This window comes from Malus sylvestris, chromosome 5, assembly GCF_916048215.2.
Source record: "Malus sylvestris chromosome 5, drMalSylv7.2, whole genome shotgun sequence".
Lineage (NCBI taxonomy): Eukaryota > Viridiplantae > Streptophyta > Magnoliopsida > Rosales > Rosaceae > Malus > Malus sylvestris.
This window is the reverse complement of record NC_062264.1, coordinates 45,622,727-45,646,128: the sequence shown is the minus strand read 5'-3', so window position 1 is coordinate 45,646,128 and position 23,402 is coordinate 45,622,727. Positions and strand designations below refer to the sequence as shown.

Below are 23,402 nucleotides of genomic sequence, written 5' to 3'. Positions count from 1 at the left end.
GAAAAAATACAAGTCCCAGCGCAGAACGTTGTCAAATTTGATTCGTTATGCTTCATTTTCTTGAATTTGCCCCAATGAATTGATATGCCTCTCTATCTTTGTATTCCTCTGATTTGATTCATCAAACAAATATAGCAAAGACAAACTATTAGCTTGTTTGTTTCTTTCGTGGATCTGGATTCCTTTCACAGCTAGGAAAGCAAGAGAGCCGTACGTTAAAAAGGGTGATTAATAAAAAAACCATTTAACTTTAATTTATGATGTGGTAGAGAGTTTATAAAAAATGACACTTGGAGAAAGTTTGGCTATCGTTTTTGTTAAATTAAAATAGACTAGCATACTGGCACACATAGTGTGTGTGAGAAAAAAATTTATTTTTGTTTTTGAAATAGAATGAGAGAGGAAGAGAGTGATGGAGAATGTGGAAGTGGGAAATTTTTTTATTTTTTTTATTTTTTAATTAGAGATATGTTAGGATTACATGTAGATGAGGCTTTGAAAAAAAAAAACAGCAAAATTTGGTTGTGTGAAATTACATTGCTGCCCCATATTTCTTATTCATGTTCTGTTTTAATTAGAGGGTTAAACTGGTAATTTCATAAGATTTTGGTTGACAATGAGTGTTTTATTAATTAGTAGAGATAAGTTACTACTTATATGGTGTGTTGAACGACGGAATGAAAAAATTGCAGCCAACATGAAAGTCAAAGATTGATTGCTCAAGAAAAAAAAATATCAATTTCAATCCTCTGCGAATTGTATGATTAAAAGGAAGTAGTATTCTTCATTGCAAAATGAACAATCATGGCTTACTCCACCAAACAATCTCCAACAACATTCCTCTCTGCTTGGGAGATATTCTCACCGTCTGTGGGAGTAGTTTTCTTTTCCATCCATTTTCGGAGTTGCCAATCCTCGCCGTGGCTGGGGTCGATGGCAGTTTCCCTTTTTTTTCTAGCTGCTTTCTCCTTTCTGTCTCTCTGTTGCTTTTTTCCCATTTCTCTCAATCCCGATCTTGTCTGTTTTTCATGGTCCATCGGTGTCCCTCTTCCTAGACCATCTTCATTTCGATCCGTAGCCACTACTAATCGTGATTGTTTGAGTTGGTGTGTAGAGTTCTGATTTTCTCACCGGTACTGGTGTTCACAACACCACCACCTTCTATGCTGTTTGTTTGTACATTTGTGTTGTTAGTAATAAAGCTTTCATCCGGGCCTGTGGCCTAGATCCTAGTTGTTTACCAAAAAAATAAATGAACAATCATCATTTGACTGTCAAGATGGTAATTATATCAAATACATGTAAGTCTACGCAAATCCGTAAAATTCTCTCCTATTACCAAGTCAATTGGGTTTTTGTTCTCTAAAATTTCTAGGTTTAAAGGGTTTTTATTTAGGATAATGTTAGGAAGACTAAACTTGAAGACAAAATTTGCAAACTAAATGATGTGTCCCCCTAGGGATGAACACGTTTCTCAACGTTTAAGTAATAAATCAATCATAAACTTTTATGTCTTTTAGTTTCCAAAATTTTGTCTACAAATTTAGTTTTCCTATAGCATTAGCCATTTATTTATAGTGTATTTTACCAAAGGGTAATGCAACCAGAGAGTAATGCAAATTTTGTCTATAAATTTAATCTTCCTAGTATTATCCTTTATCAAAACCCGTAAGTTTTCTTGATAATATTGATTGTTTTGATTCATTTTATTTTTTAGCATTTTATTTTTCCTTTTTTCTTGCGAAAAATTTGTCATGCCATATGGTATGTATAAGTAGCTTGTAGACGGCTGATAAATCACAAGAAAGGACCTCTTGCCTCTTGTCTATTGTCTAGAGAGAGAGAGAGAGAGAGAGAGAGAGAGTGAGAGATTTCTTGCTAGCATGGAGTACTCAAGTGATAGTGATCTCTCTGAGCCCATGTTAGTTCCCAAAACATCTTCATTACAGCAGATAGTAAGCTCGGAACTGGAAGACACACTAAACAACACTGACCTCTCAAACTTCCAGCGTCTCCGAACGGCCACGTGGCTCGAGACAAAGACCCTGTATCGCCTGGCAGCTCCGGCGGTGGTGGTTTACTTGCTCAACAATGTTATATCCATGTCCACCCAAATCTTATGTGGTCATCTTGGCAATCTTGAGCTTGCTGCCTCATCTCTTGGCAACACTGGGATTCAAGTTTTCGCCTACGGCCTTATGGTATACATAATAATTCAACCTACCCTGTTAACACTAATTTGCTTTTCGAAGCACGAAGTTGATTGGTAAAGTTTTTTTGTCAGATATGTTTCATGGTGTGTTATTTTTAATTACCACATACATGTTTAACCAATTAATTCATTAACTGGATTAATGATTTAAATTTCAACATAACATATATCATATTATCTTCGGTCATGAATCAGATATACAAGTAACATGTGTTTTTAGTGCAGCTTGGTATGGGTAGTGCAGTGGAAACTCTATGTGGTCAAGCCTATGGAGCACATAAATATGAAATGCTGGGCATATACATGCAGAGATCAACAATCCTCCTCCTGGCAACTGGGATCCCACTTACGATAGTTTACATCTTCTCCAAGCCCCTCTTGCTAGCCCTAGGTGAATCAGCCTCCATCTCAGCCGCAGCCGCGGTTTTCGTATACGGTCTGATCCCTCAAATATTTGCCTACGCTTGCAATTTCCCCATACAAAAATTCCTCCAAGCCCAGAGCATAGTGTTCCCTAGTGCCTACATCTCAGCAGGTGCACTTGTGGTGCACATAGTGTTAAGCTGGGTGGTGGTGTACAAACTGGATTGGGGTTTGCTGGGTGCGGCGTTGATGCTGAGTTTTTCATGGTGGATTATAGTGGTGGCACAGTTTGTGTACATTGTTTGGACTCCAAGGTGCAAGCGTACATGGAGAGGTTTTAGCATTAGGGCATTTTCCGGTCTTTGGAGATTTTTGAAGTTGTCTGCAGCATCGGCCGTAATGTTATGCCTTGAGACTTGGTATTATCAAATTATAGTCTTGATTGCTGGGTTGCTTGAAGATGCTGAAATTGCCTTGGACGCCCTCTCTATCTGGTAAGCACCAAATTAAGAAAATTGGCCAAATTAATCACTTTTACAAATCCATAATTGTTGATGATCAATTTTTTAATGTCTTTAATCTAATAATTATGCCATCATATTTTTATCGCTATGTTGTTGATATTTAATTAATACTAATCATTTTCTGTGTGACCAAAATTAGCAGATTAATAGCGAATTAAGCTAAAACAAAGAAAATAATTAGTAGAATTTAAGAACAATGTGCCATATAAACAAAAAGTCAAAAACAAAGAAATCAATCAGTAATGGTCTGGTCCTACCACTAGAAGGGTTCACCATCGTTCGGTCGTTCCTACTCTGCATAATTAGAACCACCCAAAAGAGCAAATTAAATCCTATAATATTTGCGTACATGTACATATGCATGCCATGTGGACCTTAGGCTGGTAGCTGCAACAACCAGTCAATTTGTGTTCTGACCAAAGTCAATTTTGCATTTGTTTTTTTTTTAATTTTTGTAATTTTTAATTTTTATCCTTTCCTCTAATGGAATATTTAAATAATGCAGCATTACCATAACTGGATGGGTGTTCATGGTTTCTGTGGGGTTCAATGCTGCTGCAAGGTGAGTTAATTCACATAATTATTTTGGGGACTACTTAATTATTTACTGAAACTAACAAAACCCAAAACTATAATCCCCCTGACTTATGCAGTGTGAGGGTCGGGAATGAGCTTGGGGTTGGGCATCCAAAAGCGGCTGCATTTGCAGTTGTAATGGTAACTACAAGCTCCTTCCTCATCTCGGTGGTCTGTGCCATAATTGTACTTGCATTGCGAGATGTCATAAGTTACATTTTCACTGAGGGGGAAACAGTCTCTAATGCAGTCTCAGAACTTTCTCCTTATGTTGCAATATCTATCATTCTCAACGGTATTCAACCTGTTTTGTCAGGTAAGTGAAATTTCACGTTAAATATATAGGAAATAATTTTTGCACCTTCGTTTTCTTCTTTTGCACTCCTCTTTTTGTTTATACATTTTAATTACTAATTAACTTATTTAACCCAACAAAATAAAGTACTAGAATCCTTTTGCTATGTATATACATACATTCACTTAAATAAAATAAACTTTACAAATTAAACCATAACTTTACCTACCTAGTCAATATGTTGAAAATTTAGCCATGAAAGCAAGATAACCCATCTGAGTCAGGTGTAAACAGTGGCATGCATGGTTGATTAACTTGAATGAGAGATAACTGACAAATATTCTGTCGGTAATGTTTATCAGTTTAAGCAAGACTTTTTAAATGAGTATATCTTGGTCTCCCTCTTAGACCTACTTTAATTCTTGAAATAAAACTCAAATTTTAGATTTTAAATTTACCCCAACTTGCTTCAGTCCTGAAGGTAAATATGAGTTAAAACTTAAAACTCATTTTTATGACAAATTTAGATCATGATTCCCCCTGAGTTAATGAGACTGACCCACTATATATGTGTATTTTTTTAGTTTTATATTATAAAATCATTGAATCCAACTGATAAGATCTAATTTGATCAAATCTAACGGTTAAAAAAAAAATCTAACGGTCCAAATTTAAATCCAATAGCTAAAGTAATTAAAAAATTATTTTTTGTGTTACATATTCTTTCGTAGTATTCCACGAGTTTCATGGTGCTAGTTTAGTGATTTTTCAATATTTATTGGAATCTAAATATTTTTATATTAAAAATGTCACATCCCGGCCCGGGTCCTCACCACATCCTTGGCTTGACTCCACCGTAGCACGATTCTTTCGTAGTGTTCCACGAGTTTCATGGTGGTATTTTAGTGATTTTTCAATATTTATTGGAATCTAAATATTTTTATATTAAAAATGTCACATCTCGGGCTTGACTTTACCGTAGCACGATATTGTCCGCTTTGGGCCTCAACCACGCCCTCACAGTTTTGTTTCTAGGAACTCACACGAGAACTTCTCAGTGGGTCACCTATCATGGGATTGCTCTCACTGCGAACTCGCTTAACTTCTGAGGTCCGATGGAACCCGAAGCCAGTGAGCTCCCAAAAGGCCTCGTGCTAGGTAGAGATGAGAATATACATATAAGACTTACATGATCCACTCTCCTGGGTGATGTGGGATGTTAGAAATCCACCCCCCTTAGGGGTCCGACGTCCTCGTCGGCACACATCCAGCCAGGGATTGGCTCTGATACCAAATTGTCACATTCCAGCCCAGACCCCCACCACATCATTGACTCGACTCCACCGTAGCACGATATTGTCCGCTTTGGGCCCCGACCACGCCCTCATGGTTTTGTTTCTAGGAACTCACACGAGAACTTCCCAATGGGTCACCCATCATGGGATTGCTCTCGTTGCGAACTCGCTTAACTTTGGAGTTCCGATGGAACCCAAAGCCAGTGAGCTCCCAAAAGGCCTCGTGTTAGGTAGAGATGAGAATATACATATAACACTTACATGATCCACTCCTCTGGGTGATGTGGGATGTTACAATAAATGTTCAAAAAATTAAATTAAAATAGTCTACATAATTTTTATTTTTTTAAGTTTCTTTAAGAAAAAATTTATCCTAAATTCATTCTTTAATAATCGCGGGTTAAAAATTTAACCCAGAAAGATTGGAGGAGAAAAACGATTCTAGGTTAAAACTTAAATTTTCTGGATTAAAATTTTTAAATTTTAACTCAAAGTTAGAGATGATTTGAAGGAAGGTGGTACTTGACGATGCAAAATGACTTATAAATTAAAGAATAATGTCAAGAAGATAAAAATAATGAGAGATGACTCTACAAGACAAAAAGTCATTAGTGGCTAGATTCCTTGTACAGACAATATAAATGGAAAATGAATAATATCATTTTAATTTCTTACACACCTTTATTTAATTATGGTCGAGGTTCAGTAAGCATCATGCTGACTCAGATTTTGTTTAACTTATTCAATCTGATGGCTAGAAACAAAGAGGTGTCTGAGAAATTAAAAAGAGTGAAAATCATTTCCCTAGTAGAATATTAGATTCATCACCTTAATGTTGTGATGTTTTACAATAAACTGTGTGGCTGCTTAATTACTTAAAGTACTATCTACACACACATTTTAATCTCTCACATACTCTTTTAAATTTTTTGTTATTAATCTACTTCAATTTATTTATTTTGATGGTCAAAAAATTAAAAAAAATGTGCAAAAAGTAAAAATAAATGTGAATAGCACTAATCTTGATTCTTTACTTAACCCAATGATATTGATCTTCTCCTGCTACTCAACATCGTTAGCGATGGACTAGTAGTAGAACATCCAAATCATACGTGGTCCTAATTTTAGTTAATTTTTTTTATTCTCCTATCATTTTCTGTTGGGACCAAAATTCGCCTTTTCTTTTTGGCCCTTTTTGATGTGATACTTCATTTGTGGGTAAACATAAAGGGGTGGCTGTTGGGTGTGGATGGCAAGCATTTGTAGCATACGTTAACGTGGGATGCTACTACATCGTTGGCATTCCATTGGGTTGCCTTCTTGGCTTCAAGTTCGACTATGGAGTTCAGGTATTTCAACTTTTAATGTCATTTTTTTCTTTACATTTCTCCTATTGTAGTTGTTTTAATTATAATTTATATCTTCTTTTTTCAGGGAATATGGGGTGGGATGATAGGAGGTACTTTTATTCAGACTGTTATCTTAATATGGGTCACATTTCGGACTGACTGGAACAAAGAGGTTAGCTTAATTAAAAATAATTAAACATCTTTATAAGTTTTATTGTCAATTAAACAACCATATTATATATATATATATATATATATATATATGTATGTATGTGGTGAATTTATGAGCAGAACGGAGTCCCGCTCCTAAAGGGCTTCCTATATATATTTGAGTTCACAAATATATAGTTACCTCATGCATGCATGCAGAGGGATATGTTCATGCACATAATATATAACATTCAAATTGTTTTCCAGGTTGAAAAGGTAAGGAATCGTTTGGACAATTGGGAAGACAAAAAGGAGCGTTCTCATGAGGATCTTCTGATTAATTAGAGCAGCTCAATCACATTGAACATGTCAATGCATGGACCTTTGAGCGAGGAGCGGCCGGTTCTCTTCCATTCTTGCGGTGGCCTACACCGATGTCACAACAAATGCCCCTCACCATTGGTACTGACTTGTTTTATGTTGCTAACATCAACTTCATATTTTGTTTTCGTTTTCTTTTCATAATTTTTTTGCATAAGGTCGATTTTACCATTTTCCTTTTCTTTTTTATAATTAAAATCGGAGGTAGAAGGGAAACTGATCGGAATAGATTTATCACCTTAATTTTGTGAGATTTACAATAAACTATGTGGCTGCTTGATTACTTATTGATTTGATGATATGAATCTTCTCCTACCACTCAACATCGTATGCGATGGGCTAGTAGTTGAACATCGAAATCGTACGTGGTTGTGATTAAATTCTATTTTTGTTCTCCTATCTTTTACTATTGAAACCAAAATCTGCCTTTTGCTTTAATTTGGCCCTTTTTGATTTGATATATTTTATTTTTGGGTAAAAAAGGGGTAGCCGTTGGGTGTGGATGGCAAGCATTTGTAGCATATGTTAACGTGGGATGCTACTACATCATTGGCATTCCATTGGGTTGCCTACTTGGCAATTTGAAGTTAGATGTTAAATTTTCTTTGTTTCCAAAGAATGAGTCAAAATTATTTCTTCATTATATATTGTAGGACTTACTGTTACAAAAATTGTAAAAAATTGTGTAAATTGGTTTGAGTACGGTATGTGATTGATGGATTGTGGAAGGGATTTATTAAATAAATCAAATTAATGGACGTTACTAGGCTATGCTTTAAAAAAAGGTCGGGGAAGGCGTCAATTCCACCTTAGGTACAACTCATATGTTGAATAAACTTGCCGTCTTTTTATCCTATTTGGCACTTTTGACATCTCATTTGAATATAGTCTTAGACCAATTTTACTTGCTATGCATGGAAAATTATTGTATTTGTAATGTGTTGATTAATAAGGAAAATATTAATGAAAAGAGCTTGAAAACTTTAAGTTTTAATGATAAGGACAAAATAAAGGGTAAAGTGAATAGTACCAGAATTGACTTTTTAGTGTAAAAATGTGGTTTTTCGTTAAAGTGAACAGTACCAGATGTTTTTCGTTAAAGTTCCCTTAATTAATAAGGTTCCTTACTTGGGGACAATTTTTCATTAATTAATTTCACTGGGTGGATTGAGTAACATCCAAACGCAACAATCAAATGTCATACTTACTCACCAAAAATATAACCAAATATATGTCCGTCTAGCCCAAGACCAAGAGTCGTACACAAAATTACAAATGATGGTTGATAAATCATAGATGGTATTTTAATTATCAATGAAAAAAGAGTTGGACCTGGATCCAAATTTTGAAGATTGTATATCCTAAAAATAAAATGTTGAGAAATCATTCAAATACTAGCCTTTATGCACGTGAGTATTTTAATTATCGATGAAAAAAGAGTTGAACCTAGATCAAAATTTTGAAGATTGTGTATCCTAAAAATAAAATGTTGAGCAATTATTCAAATACTAGCCTCAATGCACGCGCTCACGCGCGTGCAGAAGGTATTTTTTGAATAACGGTTTGCTACGCACGACTTACACGTTTTAAATGTATTTATATTCATCATCGTTAAACTCTCCCATCTTTCAACTCTCCCACCTTTCACAACTCTGCAGCTCTGCTAGGGCTCCTATACATGACACATACTTCCCCCATCGTTAAACTCTCCCATTTTCAACTCACTTTCAATTGTATAGTTAGAAATAATACATATTTGAAGTAAACACAGAGTTACAAGGGCTTATTTCTCAAGAACCCTTAATTCTTAAGCTATGTCGACATAATAAGCTACGTATAGCAAGAATGGGAAACTGTTTGAGGCGCAATTCCGCGATGGTATGGGCCGAAGACGACAACTGAATTGACGTTTCTCAGCTTCAGCCTGATGATAAAAGTGCACACAACCCAAAAAAGCATAGGCTTCTTGGTGAGATAAGATCATATTTATCATCTGGAGCTTCAACATCTTCATTTTCTACTAGTACTAGTAGTATTGGAGGAGATCAAGTGAAGATCAAGATTGGAAAGAAAGAGCTGGAGGAGTTGGTTAAAGGAGGAGGAAACATGCAGGGTCTTTCGTCTGTGGAACAGCTATTAACTTGGGTCATGATCAACGGCCGTGATGGTCATGATCAATACTATGATGGTCGTGATGAGATGGACAATCAACGGCCCTGGAGGCCTGTTCTCCAAAGTATTCCGGAAGTTAATTAATAGTGCATCATCAATATCACCATGCAATGGTTTTCATGAGGAATAGCTTTAGATCATAGATTTTAGGCCAGAAATGAAATTTCTAATGTGATGACTCTTTTTTAATTCTTCCCTTCTTATATCTACAGATTCAAATTTGTTTATATGTACAATTTCATTTGTAGTCTATGTACATATATATATATATATATGAAGATAAATAATTTTTTTATTATTTACTTCTTTTTTTTCATTTTTTAAGTTCCTAATGATTTAGAAAAAAAAAAAATTCTTCAATAGGACATGATCACATCATCATTCGAAAGGAAACTCTCACAAGCGAAAGGCTGGTTATGATGCCTAAATGCACCGCAGTGAGAAGACTTAGCACATGGACTTTAGCTAGACTGATTTTCACCTGATATTTGTTTGGTTGAGCTTATGACCCATACAAATTCAGCAAATTTTCCAAATATAAAAACTAATATGTTTTGATTGGAGGGATATTGGAAACTTTATTCCATGAGCTTCCTATTGTCACTTGGAAGGATATTGTTCAATGGAGTCCTCTTCATAACTAGTGAAAGTTGATGCTTCACCTTTTTTATTTATCTCAATCATGTACGGCTTATGGTTGAAGACAAGGTGTGGATTCCCTACTTCCACGGCATAATCCGCATCATTAGGATTCTCCTTCACATTAATCATGCTAATCATTCTCTTTGCTTTTCAAAACAAAAAACATAACGGATCATAAGCCATCATAAAAGTTAGAAATGACCCAATATCAAGCTTCAACTTTACTCTAAAAATCCAACTCACTTATTTACCATTTAAAATCAAAATACTAGTTATGCAATATCATGTTTGTTTCAAGAAAAATAAAATCAGGGGCACAATGTGACCTTATTAAAATACGTTGTCAGAAATTTCAGTTTGATCAAAATAAAAGTAGTATCGTACAAAGTGAAAAGAGAATTGTTAAGGGTATTCTCTTAAAAATGATATTTTTTTTAAAAATTGAAAAATTATAACATACAATTTTACTATTTTTTCAAGGTACAAGAAAATAGTTTAAAAAATCGACGATTAAATTTTGCATAAAATCTATACCACACCAACATGATATCTTTAATTAAAAAAATTGCTAAAAAATAGTGTTCCAAAACTTCTCAATTTCATAGCCTACACAAATGAGCACCAGAAAATTTGAGAGCAATGGCCGCTTTAATGGAAAGAGATCCTTTCGGGATCTCTTTCATCAAGGGTCACCGAATTAAGTAATTCGGACTCTTGAAATTTGATCTAATAGTTAAAAACATATGCTCTTTTTAAAGGTTATAATAACATCAAATTTTTTTATTTCAGATTATTTGATATGGTGATACTAGTGAAAGAGATCCGGAAATGATGTTTTCGCTTTAAAATTTTCACGAACGACCACCACGACGCAAGGAACTTTCACACGTGTTAGGCGTGCGAAATAACTGGTGTAGAAAGTAGGAGTCGCCAGATGTGGGTGGGGAGGGCGAAAAAGGCAATGGATGGCGTTAATGCACTAGTGCTCTTCTATCCGAGTATTCTGTTCACTGTGGGGCCTAGTCACAACAACCATTACTGCTTCTGTGGGCCCCACCCCACTTCCAAGCTCATTCATGGCTCCTCCTCCTCTGCTCCCCAGTCCCCTCCCTCTCTATCTATCTCTCCCCCCATCTTCCTCTTCCCACAATGTCTCCTCCTCCATTTCCTCACCTGCTGAACCCTTTTCTGAATTCCAAGTCTAAAGCTTGAAAACGCTGCAGTTCACTCTCTCTCTCTTTCTGGTTTCACTATTTGGGAGCAAGGAAATTGAAGGCTGGAAGGAAATGGTTCTTCTGAGGCTCACTGCCCACATCTTTATCCTGTTCCTAAGTGAGTTTCTAACCTTTTTTTTTCTTTCTGTTCTACTGGGTTCTGTTTAATTTTGCAAACAAATTGAGTATTGCCTTCCGGGTCATGGTTATAATTGCTTAAGTTGGATTGGTGCAACTGGGTTTTGTGAAAGATTTGTGCTTTTTTATTCGAAAAAATGTGATCTTTGGTATGATATGATGGGCACCTCAGATTTTGTGAAACATTATTGATCTTGATTTCAGTTTGCAAAGAATATATGATGCATTTGGTTGTCGGATTATTGAAGTCCTGTTCTTGTCCTGAACTTTGAATCTAGTGCTTATTGTAAGGCATAGCGCCGATTCTAGTAACTGTTTAGAGTGAATTATGATATCCCAGGTTGTGTTAGGGTTTTGATTGCTGTTTGAGCAAGTCTAGGCTTGCCCTTATACAACTTTGTAGGACATACATTAGTGCACAACTGCGGATTTAAGATTTCACCGTAATTGATATTATGCTACATTGTTAGTTCATTGAGACATTACTTGTGTTCATGGAGTCACATGCTTTATAACTAAAATTCATTAGTTGCCTTTGGCGCCGGACTGGTTTGTCTATGGCTTTAGAACTGCTATAAAATTCATTAGGAAGTTATGTGTCTTAAACTTTTCTGACTGTGATTTGTGTAGTTTTTCTGTTTTATTATTACTTACCAATGCTCTTCGTTTTATAGGCCTCCATGTATGTTGTTGCAGCACGTTAGATTATCTTAAAGATCCAGTCTTGTAGATTAAGCAAAAAGATTCTATGTTACCAATGATCTCTCCTACAGCGACTTCTCAGCCCTTTCTTCCCCTTCTTGCTCCTTCACCATTGGCACCATATACTAATACCACCGTCCCAAAATTATCAGGGTCCGCCCTCCCTCCTTATTCGCTCCAGTTAAACTAAATTCCCCTTGGCATTTTGTGGTTTTGTTCTCAAGTTACATACTTTTCTCGTTGATCCATGCCTGCAGGACTCTGTAGACTAAACTTCAGTGTTGCTGAGAGTTTGATGAGTGTGACCTCAATTGATTGCTGGTCCGTTTTTGCACCATTACTGGCTAATGTAATGTGTTGTCCACAGTTGGAAGCCACTCTCACAATTCTCGTTGGTCAATCCAGTAAAGAAACCAATGTTCTTGCTTTAAATGGAACAACTGCTAAACACTGTCTATCAGATATTGAACAGATTTTGGTGGGCCAGGGTGCAAATGACAGTCTTGCTCAAATATGCTCGGTTCATTCATCAAATCTGACTGATGCATCTTGCCCAGTCTTTGATGTTAATGAGTTTGAGGATACAGTTGATACTTCAAAGTTGCTTGCCGCTTGTGAGAAGATTGACCTTGCGCTCAAACTTGTGAGAATGCCATATTAGAGGCTGCTACAAGGATTGCATTGAAAGCTTCTGATCTTTTGAGCACAGATGGTGCTCATTATCTGATACCGGATCGATTAAGTAAAGTCAACAACAACAACAAAGCCTTTTCCCACTAAGTGGGGTCGACTATATGAATCCTAGAACACCATTGCGCTCGGTTCTGTGTCATGTCCTCCGTTAGATCCAAGTACTCTAAGTCTTTTCTTAGGGTCTCTTCCAAAGTTTTCCTAGGTCTTCCTCTACCCCTTCCACCCTAAACCTCTGTCCCGTAGTCACATCTTCGAACCTGAGCATCATGTCCAAACCACCGTAACCGATTTTCTCTCATCTTTCCTTCAATTTCGGCTACTCCTTCTTTACCTAGGATATCCTCATTCCGAATCTTATCCTTTCTCGTGTGCCCACACATCCAACGAAGCATCCTCATCTCCGCTACACCCATTTTATATACGATTAAGTAAAGTCAATGACTGCAAAAATATTGTCCTCCGGTGGCTGGCAAGTAAACTCAGTCCTTCTCGTGCCAAGGAAGCTCTAAGGGGACTATCTAATTGCAAGATTAACAAGGGTGAGTTTATAGTAAAACATGGTGCTACATAGGACCTCCATCAAATTCTGTAGTTTTCTTTTATCTTTTAGTTCTTATTTTTTCTAAACAGAAAAATGGAAAATTATAGTTATTATGTTAACCGGTTGAAAATGGGATATTCATACATTTATCTAGAAGTTTCTTAGAGTTGTCTCCTAAAACTGTATCAATGAATTAGTGCCAGTGGTCAAGGAAATATTATTGCATATATCTTCTTATAGACCGTCTCTCCTATTTTTATGATTTTACCAGTCTCTTTCTTTCTGTATTGGAAGGAATTTTCTTGGCACTTCTATAGGTGGATTGCCATCTCTATGAATATGGATCAGTCATATAAGAGATATCATTGGAGTTCTAGCTGTCTGCCTTCATCATATTCGGGGCTTACTCCCATCTTGTGAATGTTGATTATTATACGTGATTTTTGTGTGAGAGAGAAATAGAAATAGAGCAAGAAAAAGAATACTAGTTTATGTTTCTGCTCTGCATCTTGTATTTTACTTGGAGATGCCAATCTTCGATTGGAGTATCTGATCATGTATTTCTGTCTGATGTTCACTTCAGCTTGCCCCTGGTTTTCCCTGACATGAAGCATGTTGCAATGGGTTGTGGGAATGGGATAAGTAACCGGACTGCATGTTGTACTGCCATGGAGAGCTATGTGGCCCACTTGCAAAAGCAGAGTCTCATAACCAACGTGCAAGCTTTGGATTGTGCTGCATCACTGGGAATGAAGTTAAGAAAATCAAATATTATCGAAGATGTGTATAGCCTATGTCATATAAGCCTCAAGGATTTCTCTCTTCAAGGTTAGTGCTTCCTCTGTTCCTGTATTTTCTTTACCAAATGATAAACAGCCTACCATGGTGCTAATACAGATTGTGTGCTTTATACATGTCAAAATCATTTGGGGATGGATTTGCACACTCAGTTGGAAATCAAGGTAATAAACTTACTTTCGTTTGTATCACCCATTATTTTAGCGTTCTCAACGAAAAAAAAAAATTACTGTATCCGAAAGAAAAAGTTGCATTTTTGAATTTATTGTCAGAATAACTAATTTTGACTTTGCCAATGATGGTTGAGTTGTCAATAATTTCACACCAGTGCTTTTTGCTCATTTCTTCTGCTAATCTTGTAAACTGGTCTTTCGTTATACTTTTGCATCAGTGTCTGGATGTCTTTTGCCGAGCCTGCCTTCCGATGCAACATTTGACAGTTGAGGAGTCAGCTTCCTTTGTGATTTGAATGATAACATTCCAGCTCCATGGCCCACCTTTCAAGGCGCAGCTTCATCGTGCAATAAAAGTATGTGCAAGCAAGCTCTTAGCGTTTATTCATTGCAGTGGAGTACCCTGCATTTGCAATCCCATTACATATTCAAATTGACACTACTTTTTCGTAAGGCTGTATTTTCCTTTTAGTAGTGCGCTCATGATTTCTGCCTGACTTGTCTGAATTCCAGATGTCAAGATTCCTGCACTTCCTGCGGCAACATCTGCTGAAAGTAGTGAGTAGGTTCATTCGTTAATCTTCATAGGTGATAATTTCGTTTATTTCAGCAGTCCCCATGTGCAGTATGTAAGGCATGCTAAGTTTGTTTATCCTTATGAAAATTGTTTGGTAACTAGTCACAGAACTCTTCGAGCATTATATACATAGAAAACCACAGTTCCCCTAGAGCCTTGAATTACGAATGTTTTTTATAGACTTTTTTTTTCTTTTTCTTCCTCCTCTTTAGGCTTATGAGTTTAATCTTAAAACATGTGCTCTCATGGTCTCCAGGTCTGTACCATGATAATGTGATGCTTTCTCTACTCCTTGCTTCCGGGATGGTCCTTATGATGCTTCTGTAAATAAGTTTCCCTTGAGGAAAACGCGCCAGTCCTTGGAAGGAAAACTCATGGTTGGTTCATCGTTTATACAAGTCACCCCAAGCTAATCGATATAAGATTGTCGTGAAAACTGGGGAGAGAAACTATGATCTACGGCAATCTGACTTCAAGTTTGTGCTTCCAATCCTACTGATTCATGATTCTTTCTTGCTTCTGTGATAAAATTTCTGTAAAAAATTAGGAAATCGGGGGTGGTTAATTATGTTGTAAACTTAGATGGCAGCCAAAGTATAATCTTTACTTCTTTTACAAGTGATGGACCAACTCGACCATGTATTGTACTCGTTTACCAAATTTAATCTAGTTACAAAATTTGCATATATTTCCTCATGTTGTAGGTTTCCAGTAATACAGTAATTTATTTTTTGCTGTTCTTTTCAGTAGTATGGACACCGAAAGCACAGGTGTTTGCCTTCGTTGATTCTGAACGATTCAGTTCAAATTCGGGTGAACAGGTGTAACTACATCGGCCAACTGGTATAACTCACATCTGTCATACTGAAATGTGTAATGTGGGAGTATTGCTAGTTTGCCTAGTTTAGATAAGATTGATAAATGAATCTACTGATTTTGAAAGCTTACCTCTCTCATGGCTTTCCAGTTTTTCCAGTCTATTGACCAGAAAATTTTAGTTACATTCAGATGAATTAAGTTGCATGCTTTCTGCCACTTAGTATTACAGTCTAGTGGTTTTTCTCTTTACTTGTAAGTGAGATATCTTAGGTTCGATTCTCGTCAAAAGCGAATATGAACCACATTATTTCTAGTCCATTATGAGACTAAGCCCACCCTCTTCCCCTTAGTGTAGATGATATCATTTGTTCAAAAAAAACAAAAATGCATGCTTTCTCATCAATGCTTTTGGGTGATGTTATCTACACACTGTATTTTACCTTCTCTACATTTTTCTTAATTTCTGGTCATTAAATCAAATGAATTGAAGATTATTAGACAATAAAAACTAACACAGGAATATGAATAACACCACTCTTTCTTTATCATCAAAAGATAAAAACCCACGTGAACAATATAATGAAATTGTTATTGACACTCTATGCGCTCTTTAAAATAAAAAATACAAGTCCCAGCGCAGAACGTTGTCAAAGTGATTCGTTATGCTTCATTTTCTTGAATTTGCCGCAATGAATTAATTTGCCTCTGTGTCTTTGTATCCGTCTGATTTGATTCATCAAACAAATAAAGCAAAAACAAACTATTAGCTTGTTTGTTTCTTTCGTGGATCTGGATTCCCTTCGCAGCTAGGAAAGCAGAGAGCTGCATGTTAAAAGGAGGATTTATAAAAAATAAGGAAAACTAATGAAAAAAATTTGAAAACTTTGAGTTTTAATAATAAGGACAAAATAAAGGGTAAAGTAAATAGTACTATAATTGATTTTTTAGTGTAAAAATGTGATTTTTCGTTAAAATAAACAGTACCAGGAGCGTTAACGTTCCCTAAAAAATAACCATTTAACGTTAATTTATGATGCGGTAGAGAGTTTATAAAAAGGAATGAAAAATTGCAGTCTGACTTGATAGTAGGAGATTGATTGCTCAAGAAAAAAAACATATCAATTTCAATCCTCTACGAATTGTATGATTTAAAGGAAGTAGTATTCTTCATTGAAAAATGAACAATCATGGCTTACTCCACCAAACAATCTCCAACAACATTCTTCTCTGCTTAGGAGATATTCTCAATGACTGTGTGAGTAGTTTTCTTTTTCATCCATTTTCGGAGTCGTCAACCCTAGTCATTGCTGGAGTCGGTGGCTGTTTCTTTCTTTTTCTGGCTGCTTTCTCATTTTTATCTCTTTGTTGCTTTTGTCCCTTCCTCTCAATCTCGATCCTGTCTGTTTTTCATGATCCATAGGTGTCTCTCTTCCTGGACCATCTTCACTTCGATCCGTAGCCACTGCTAATCGTGATTCGTTGCGATTCTTTGAGTAGCTGTGTAGAGTTCCGGTGTTCACACCGGCTCGGGTGTTCACAACACCACCACCACCTTCTCTCTATCTGCCCTTATTGGCAATTTTGCTTGTGGACTTCCACGAGGCTTCATGGTTGGTTTTTTCCAATTTGTGAATGCGATCGAATAGCTGTTCTTCGCTGGAAGTTGTAATGGGCAAGGAGATCCTGGGTTAGGAGCGTGAGATCCAGAGGGTCGAGATACGTTGATGTGAAGGCTGTTGCAGCAATAGTTGATATCTCGGGTTTCTCTTCGTTTTTGTTTAGTCTGGGCTCAACTCTTGTTTGGGCCTTTGTTGTTAGTTTGATAGGTCCAATTTTGTTTGTAAATTTATGTCTTTGGTGTATTTTACCAAAGCCGAAGGGTAATGCAAATTTTGCCTATAAATTTAATAGTTTAACCTTTATCAGGACCGTAAGTTTTCTTGATAATATTTATTGTTTTGATTCATTTTATTTTTTAGCACTTATTTTTCCTTTTTTCTTCCGAAAAATTTGTCATGCCATATGGTATGCATAAGTAGCTTGTAGACGGCTGACAAATCACAAGAAAGTACCTCTTGCCTCTTGTTCGTTGCCTAGCTCTAGAGAGAGAGAGATGGAGTACTCAAGTGATAGTGATCTCTCTGAGCCCATGTTAGTTCCCAAAACATCTTCATTACAGCAGATAGTAAGCTCGGAACTGGAAGACACACTGAACAACACTGACCTCTCAAACTTCCAGCGTCTCCGAACGGCCACGTGGCTCGAGACGAAGATCCTGTATCGCCTGGCAGCTCCGGCGGTGGTGGTTTACTTGCTCAACAATGTTATATCCATGTCCACCCAAATCTTCTGTGGTCATCTTGGCAATCTTGAACTTGCTGCCTCATCTCTTGGCAACACTGGGATTCAAGTTTTCGCCTATGGCCTCATGGTACAAAATAATTCAACTTACCCTGTTAACACTAATTTGATTTTCGGAGCACGAAGTTGCTTGGTAGAGTTTTGTTGTCAGATATGTTTCATGGTGTGTTATTGTTAATTACCTCATGCATGTTTAACCAAAAATTAATTCATTAACTAGATTAATGATTCAGATTTACAGTCTATTAACATAACATATATCATATTGTCTTCGGTTATGAATCAGATATACAAGTAACGTGTGTTTTTAGTGCAGCTTGGTATGGGTAGTGCAGTGGAAACTCTATGTGGTCAAGCCTATGGAGCACATAAATATGAAATGCTGGGCATATACATGCAGAGATCAACAATCCTCCTCCTGGCAACTGGGATCCCACTTATGATAGTTTACATATTCTCCAAGCCCCTCTTGCTAGCCCTAGGTGAATCAGCCTCCATCTCAGCCGCAGCCGCGGTTTTCGTATACGGTCTGATCCCTCAAATATTTGCCTACGCTTGCAATTTCCCCATACAAAAATTCCTCCAAGCCCAGAGCATAGTGTTCCCTAGTGCCTACATCTCAGCAGGTGCACTTGTGGTGCACATAGTGTTAAGCTGGGTGGTGGTGTACAAACTGGATTGGGGTTTGCTGGGTGCGGCGTTGCTGCTGAGTTTTTCATGGTGGATTATAGTGGTGGCACAGTTTGTGTACATTGTTTGGACTCCAAGGTGCAAGCGTACATGGAGAGGTTTTAGCATTAGGGCATTTTCCGGTCTTTGGAGATTTTTGAAGTTGTCTGCAGCATCGGCCGTAATGTTATGCCTTGAGACTTGGTATTATCAAATTATAGTTTTGATTGCTGGGTTGCTTCAAGATGCTGAAATTGCCTTGGACTCCCTCTCTATCTGGTAAGCACCAAATTAAGAAAATTGGCCAAATTAATTACTTTTACAAATCCATAATTGTTGTAATGATCAATTTTTTAATGTCTTTAATCTAATAATTATGCCATCATATTTTTATCACTATGTTATTGATATTTAATTACTAATCATTTTCTGTGTGACCAAAATTAGCAGATTAATAGCGAATTAAGCTAAAACAAAGAAAATAATTAGTAGAATCTGGTTTGGTATTACTGTACTTTGAAAAAAAAAAAAAGTTGTTTTTGCTGTGATGTGAAAATAAGCTAATTTTTTTTGTTTCACGTTTTCAGCTTTTTTTCATCCAAAACTGTGAAAATAAGCTGTTTTTAAGTGTTTACCAAACAACTTTTTGAGTTCAACTTTTTTTATACCTATTTTTATAAAAGCATATAAGTATCAAACCAGTAATTAAAGTAAGAACGATGTGCCATATAAACAAAAAGTCAAAACAAAGAAGTCAATCAGTAGTGGTTTGGTCCTACCACTAGAGGGGTTCACCATCGTTCGGTCGTTCCAACTCTGCATAATTAGAACCACCCAAAAAACCCAAAACAAAAAAACAAATTAAATCCTATAATATTTGCGTACATGTACATCTGCATGATATGTGGACCTTAGGCTGGTAGCTGCAACCACCAGTCAATTTGTGTTCTGACCAATGTCAATTTTGCAGCTGTTTTTTTTTTTTTTTCCTTTTCTTTAATGGAATATTTAAATAATGCAGCATGACCATAACTGGATGGGTGTTCATGGTTTCTGTGGGGTTCAATGCTGCTGCAAGGTGAGTTAACTTACATAATTATTTGGCGACTACTTAATTATTTACTTAAACTAACAAAACCCTAAACTATAATCCCCTTGACTTATTTTTGCAGTGTGAGGGTCGGGAATGAGCTTGGGGCTGGGCATCCAAAAGCGGCTGCATTTGCAGTTGTGATGGTAACTTCAAGCTCCTTCCTCATCTCGGTGGTCTGTGCCATAATTGTACTTGCATTGCGAGATGTCATAAGTTACATTTTCACTGAGGGGGAAACAGTCTCTAATGCAGTCTCAGAACTTTCTCCTTATCTTGCAATATCTATCATTCTTAATGGTATTCAACCTGTTTTGTCAGGTAAGTGAAATTTCACGTTAAATATATAGGAAATAATTTTTGTACCTTCGTTTTCTTCTTCTACACTTCTCCTTTTGTTTATACATTTTAATTACTAATTAACTTATTTAACCAAACAAAATAAAGTACAAGAATCCTTTTGATATGTATATACATGCATTCGCTTAAATAAAATAAACTTTTACAAATTAAACCATAACTTTACCTACCTAGTCAATATGTTGAAAATTTAGCCATGAAAGGAAAATTTTGCATACAGACAATTAACCCATATGAGCCTGGTGTAAACAGTTGCATGCATGGTTGATTAACTTGAATGAGAGATAACTGACAAATATTCTGTCGGTAATGTTTATCAGTTTAAGCAAGACTTTTTAAATGAGTATATCTTTGTCTCCCCCTGATACCTAGTCCAATTCTTGTAGTAAAACTCAAATTTTATATTCTAAACTTACCCTAACTTGCTTCAATCTTGAGGGCAAATATAAGTTAAAACCTAAAACTCATTTTTGAGACAAATTTAGATCAGGATTCCTCCTGAGTTAGTGAGTTTGGCCTTTTTTTTTAGTTATATATTATAAAATCATTGAATCCAACTGGTAAGATCTAATTTAATCAAATCTAATGGTAAAAAAAAAAAAATCTAACTGTCCAAATTTAAATCCAACAATTGAAGTAATTAAAAAATTATTTTATGTGTTTCATATTCTTTCGTAGTGTTCCACGAGTTTCATGGTGTTAGTTTAATGATTTTTCAATATATATTAGAATCTAAATATTTTTAGGCTAAAATGTTTTAAAAAATTAAATTAAAATAGTCTACATAATTATTTTTTTTAAGTTTTTAAGAAAAAAAATTATCCTAAATTCATTTTTTAATAATCGTGGACTAAAATTTTAATCCAGAAGGGTTGGATGAGAAAAACTGTTTCTGAGTTAAAATTTAAATCTTCTAAATTAAATTTTTTTAATTTTAATCCAAGGATTGAAGATGATTTAAAGGAAGGTGGTACTCGGGGATGCAAAATGACTTATAAATTAAAGAATGATGTCAAGAAGATAAAAATAATGAGAGATGACTCTACGAGACAAAAAGTCATTAGTGGCCAGATTCCTTGTACACAGACAATATAAATGGAAAACGAATAATATCATTTTAATTTCTTACACACCTTTATTTAATCATGGTCAAGGTTCAATAAGCATCATGCTGAATCAGATTTTGTTTAACCTATTCAATCTGATGACTAGGAACAAAGAGATATGTGAAAAATTAAAAAGAGTGAAAATCATTTCCCCAGTAGAATATTAGATTTATCACCTTAATGTTGTGATGTTTTACAATAAACTGTGTGGCTGCTTAATTACTTAAAGTAACTGCTATCTATACACTTATTTTAATCTCACATACTTTTTTAAAATTTTTATTATTGATCTTCTTCAATTCATTTGTTTTGATAGTAAAAAAATTAAAAAAATATGTGAAAAGTGAAAATAAGTGTCCTAATTTAATTAATTTTTTTATACGTGGTCCTAATTTTAGTTAATTTTTTTATTCTCCTATCATACGTGGTCCTAATTTTAGTTAATTATTTTATTCTCCTATCCTTTTTCATTGGGGACAAGGATCCTCTCCTGAGCAATTCCCTAGGGATCCTAAGGATCTCGCAATCTTGTTCGTTCATCGTATATCGTGTGGTCAGAAATCATTTAAAATTTAAATTTTAAAATTCAAATATGAATAGTATCTAACAAAAACTAACCGCACGATATAAAATGAACAGACAAGATTGCGGGATTCCTAGGATCCCTAGGGAATTGCTCAGGCGAGGATCCTGGTCCTTTCATTGGAACCAAAATCCGCCTTTTCTTTTCTGCCCTTTTTGATGTGATACTTCATTTATGGGTAAACATAAAGGGGTGGCTGTTGGGTGTGGATGGCAAGCATTTGTGGCATATGTTAACGTGGGATGCTACTACATCGTTGGCATTCCATTGGGTTGCCTTCTTGGCTTCAAGTTCGACTTTGGAGCTCAGGTATTTCAACTTTTAATGTCATTTTTTTCTGTACATTTCTCTCCTATTGTAGTTGTTTTAATTGCAATTTATATCTTCTTTTTTTAGGGAATATGGGGTGGGATGATAGGAGGTACTTTTATACAGACTGTTATCTTAATATGGGTCACATTTCGGACTGATTGGAACAAAGAGGTTAGCTTAATTAAAAATAATTAAACATCCTTAATTTTATTGTCAATTAAACAAACCATATTATATATACCTCATGCATGCATGCAGAGGGATATGTTCATGCACATATTATATAACATTCAAATTGTTTTCCAGGTTGAAAAGGTAAGGAATCGTTTGGACAATTGGGAAGACAAAAAGGAGCGTTCTCATGAGGATCTTCCGATTAATTAGAGCATTTCGAGCCAACAGGATCCTCTCTGGATCCTTTTGGTGAGGATCTTGATAATTTGTAAATTGTGTCTGTTCATCGTATATCGTCAGAACAAATTTTTGTCAAATACTGTTTATATTTAATTTTAAATAAAAAATATTTAAAATAATTTTTAATCACATGATGTACGATGAACATACAAGATTGACGGATTCCCGAGATCCTCACAAAGAAGATCCGGCGAGGATCCAGATTCCATCTCCAGATGTTAAATTTACATTGTCAAATTTGATTTGATGGTTGGCCATTGGCATGACAATTTGAAACTAGAAGTTAAATTTTCTTCTTTTCTTCTTCCAAAGGACGAGTCAAGTTATTTTGAGTGCTGATATTACAACACCAGTGTCTTATTTTCTCATCCATTATTTTATAAAAATATTAATAACGAAGACTTTTAAACCCCTATTTAATTAATCACTAAAATTTTGAAAAAACTAATAAATATTGGTGGTGGGGTGTGACATTTGGATCGGAGAGAGGCTGGGAAAGATTTGGGCTACAATCGACGTAAAGGTTGGAGGAAGGAATGGATGTGTAAGGCAAGAAACTTCAACATATGAGAAAGAGACTAGATGGTGAGAACTGAGACTTTTACAAAAAGGATGAAAAGTGGTTAGGAATTCAGAGTCTCTGAAGGGAGTTCTGATGATGTTTGTCCTATAATTGCCAAAAAAATTAACTGACAACACTGTAGAATAATTTGTTAATTTTTGTTTCAAGGTCAAGTACAAAAGTCAAATACACTGAAGGCAGTTTTGATGAACGAATATGATTAGATGATCATTAGGATCCTCACTCCAAGAGTCAAATACAAAATTACAAATGATGGTTGATAAATCATAAATGGTATTTTAATTATCCATGAAAAAAGGGTTGGACCTGG

General features: G+C 35.7%; 3 protein-coding genes across 8 annotated transcripts in view; all 3 read left to right on the top strand.

Annotated features, from left to right (window-relative positions):
* Positions 1–7,468, top strand: part of LOC126621834 (protein DETOXIFICATION 40-like) — a 41,552-nt gene extending 34,084 nt beyond the window's left edge. The window contains exons 2-8 of one of the 2 annotated variants that reach the window (XM_050290422.1): positions 1,841–2,201; positions 2,438–3,069; positions 3,605–3,661; positions 3,753–3,991; positions 6,496–6,614; positions 6,700–6,786; positions 7,032–7,468. In XM_050290422.1, the coding sequence (XP_050146379.1) occupies positions 1,884–2,201; positions 2,438–3,069; positions 3,605–3,661; positions 3,753–3,991; positions 6,496–6,614; positions 6,700–6,786; positions 7,032–7,109 (1,530 nt within the window). In that variant the 5' untranslated portion in view covers positions 1,841–1,883 and the 3' untranslated portion in view covers positions 7,110–7,468. Of the gene's footprint in view, positions 1–1,840; positions 2,202–2,432; positions 3,070–3,604; positions 3,662–3,752; positions 3,992–6,495; positions 6,615–6,699; positions 6,787–7,031 lie in introns of those variants that run through there. The other variant, XM_050290423.1, reaches the window with a different exon arrangement.
* The window catches only part of LOC126621837 (uncharacterized GPI-anchored protein At1g61900-like), a 55,573-nt gene extending 40,090 nt beyond the window's left edge, over positions 1–15,483 (top strand). Inside the window, exon 8 of one of the 2 annotated variants that reach the window (XR_007623203.1) lies at positions 15,052–15,154. Coding sequence is in view for 1 of the 2 variants with exons in the window: in XM_050290432.1 (XP_050146389.1) it covers positions 15,052–15,122 (71 nt within the window). In the remaining variant the exon portion in view is untranslated. Of the gene's footprint in view, positions 1–15,051 lie in introns of both variants that reach the window. The other variant, XM_050290432.1, reaches the window with a different exon arrangement.
* LOC126621835 (protein DETOXIFICATION 40-like) lies at positions 2,074–22,820 on the top strand. 4 transcript variants are annotated; one of them, XM_050290427.1, is made up of 7 exons: positions 2,074–2,201; positions 18,287–18,923; positions 19,666–19,722; positions 19,817–20,055; positions 21,974–22,092; positions 22,180–22,266; positions 22,402–22,820. In XM_050290427.1, the coding sequence occupies exons 2-7, from the start codon at positions 18,298–18,300 to the stop codon at positions 22,477–22,479; spliced, it is 1,206 nt and encodes a 401-aa protein (XP_050146384.1). In that variant the 5' UTR covers positions 2,074–2,201; positions 18,287–18,297; the 3' UTR covers positions 22,480–22,820. The 4 variants fall into 4 exon arrangements, with proteins under 4 accessions (XP_050146384.1, XP_050146385.1, XP_050146383.1 ...); XM_050290428.1 differs by having other exon boundaries at positions 2,151–2,266; positions 18,292–18,923; XM_050290424.1 differs by lacking the exon at positions 2,074–2,201 and adding an exon at positions 17,670–18,045 and having other exon boundaries at positions 18,292–18,923.
* The last annotated feature ends 582 nt before the right edge of the window (positions 22,821–23,402 follow it).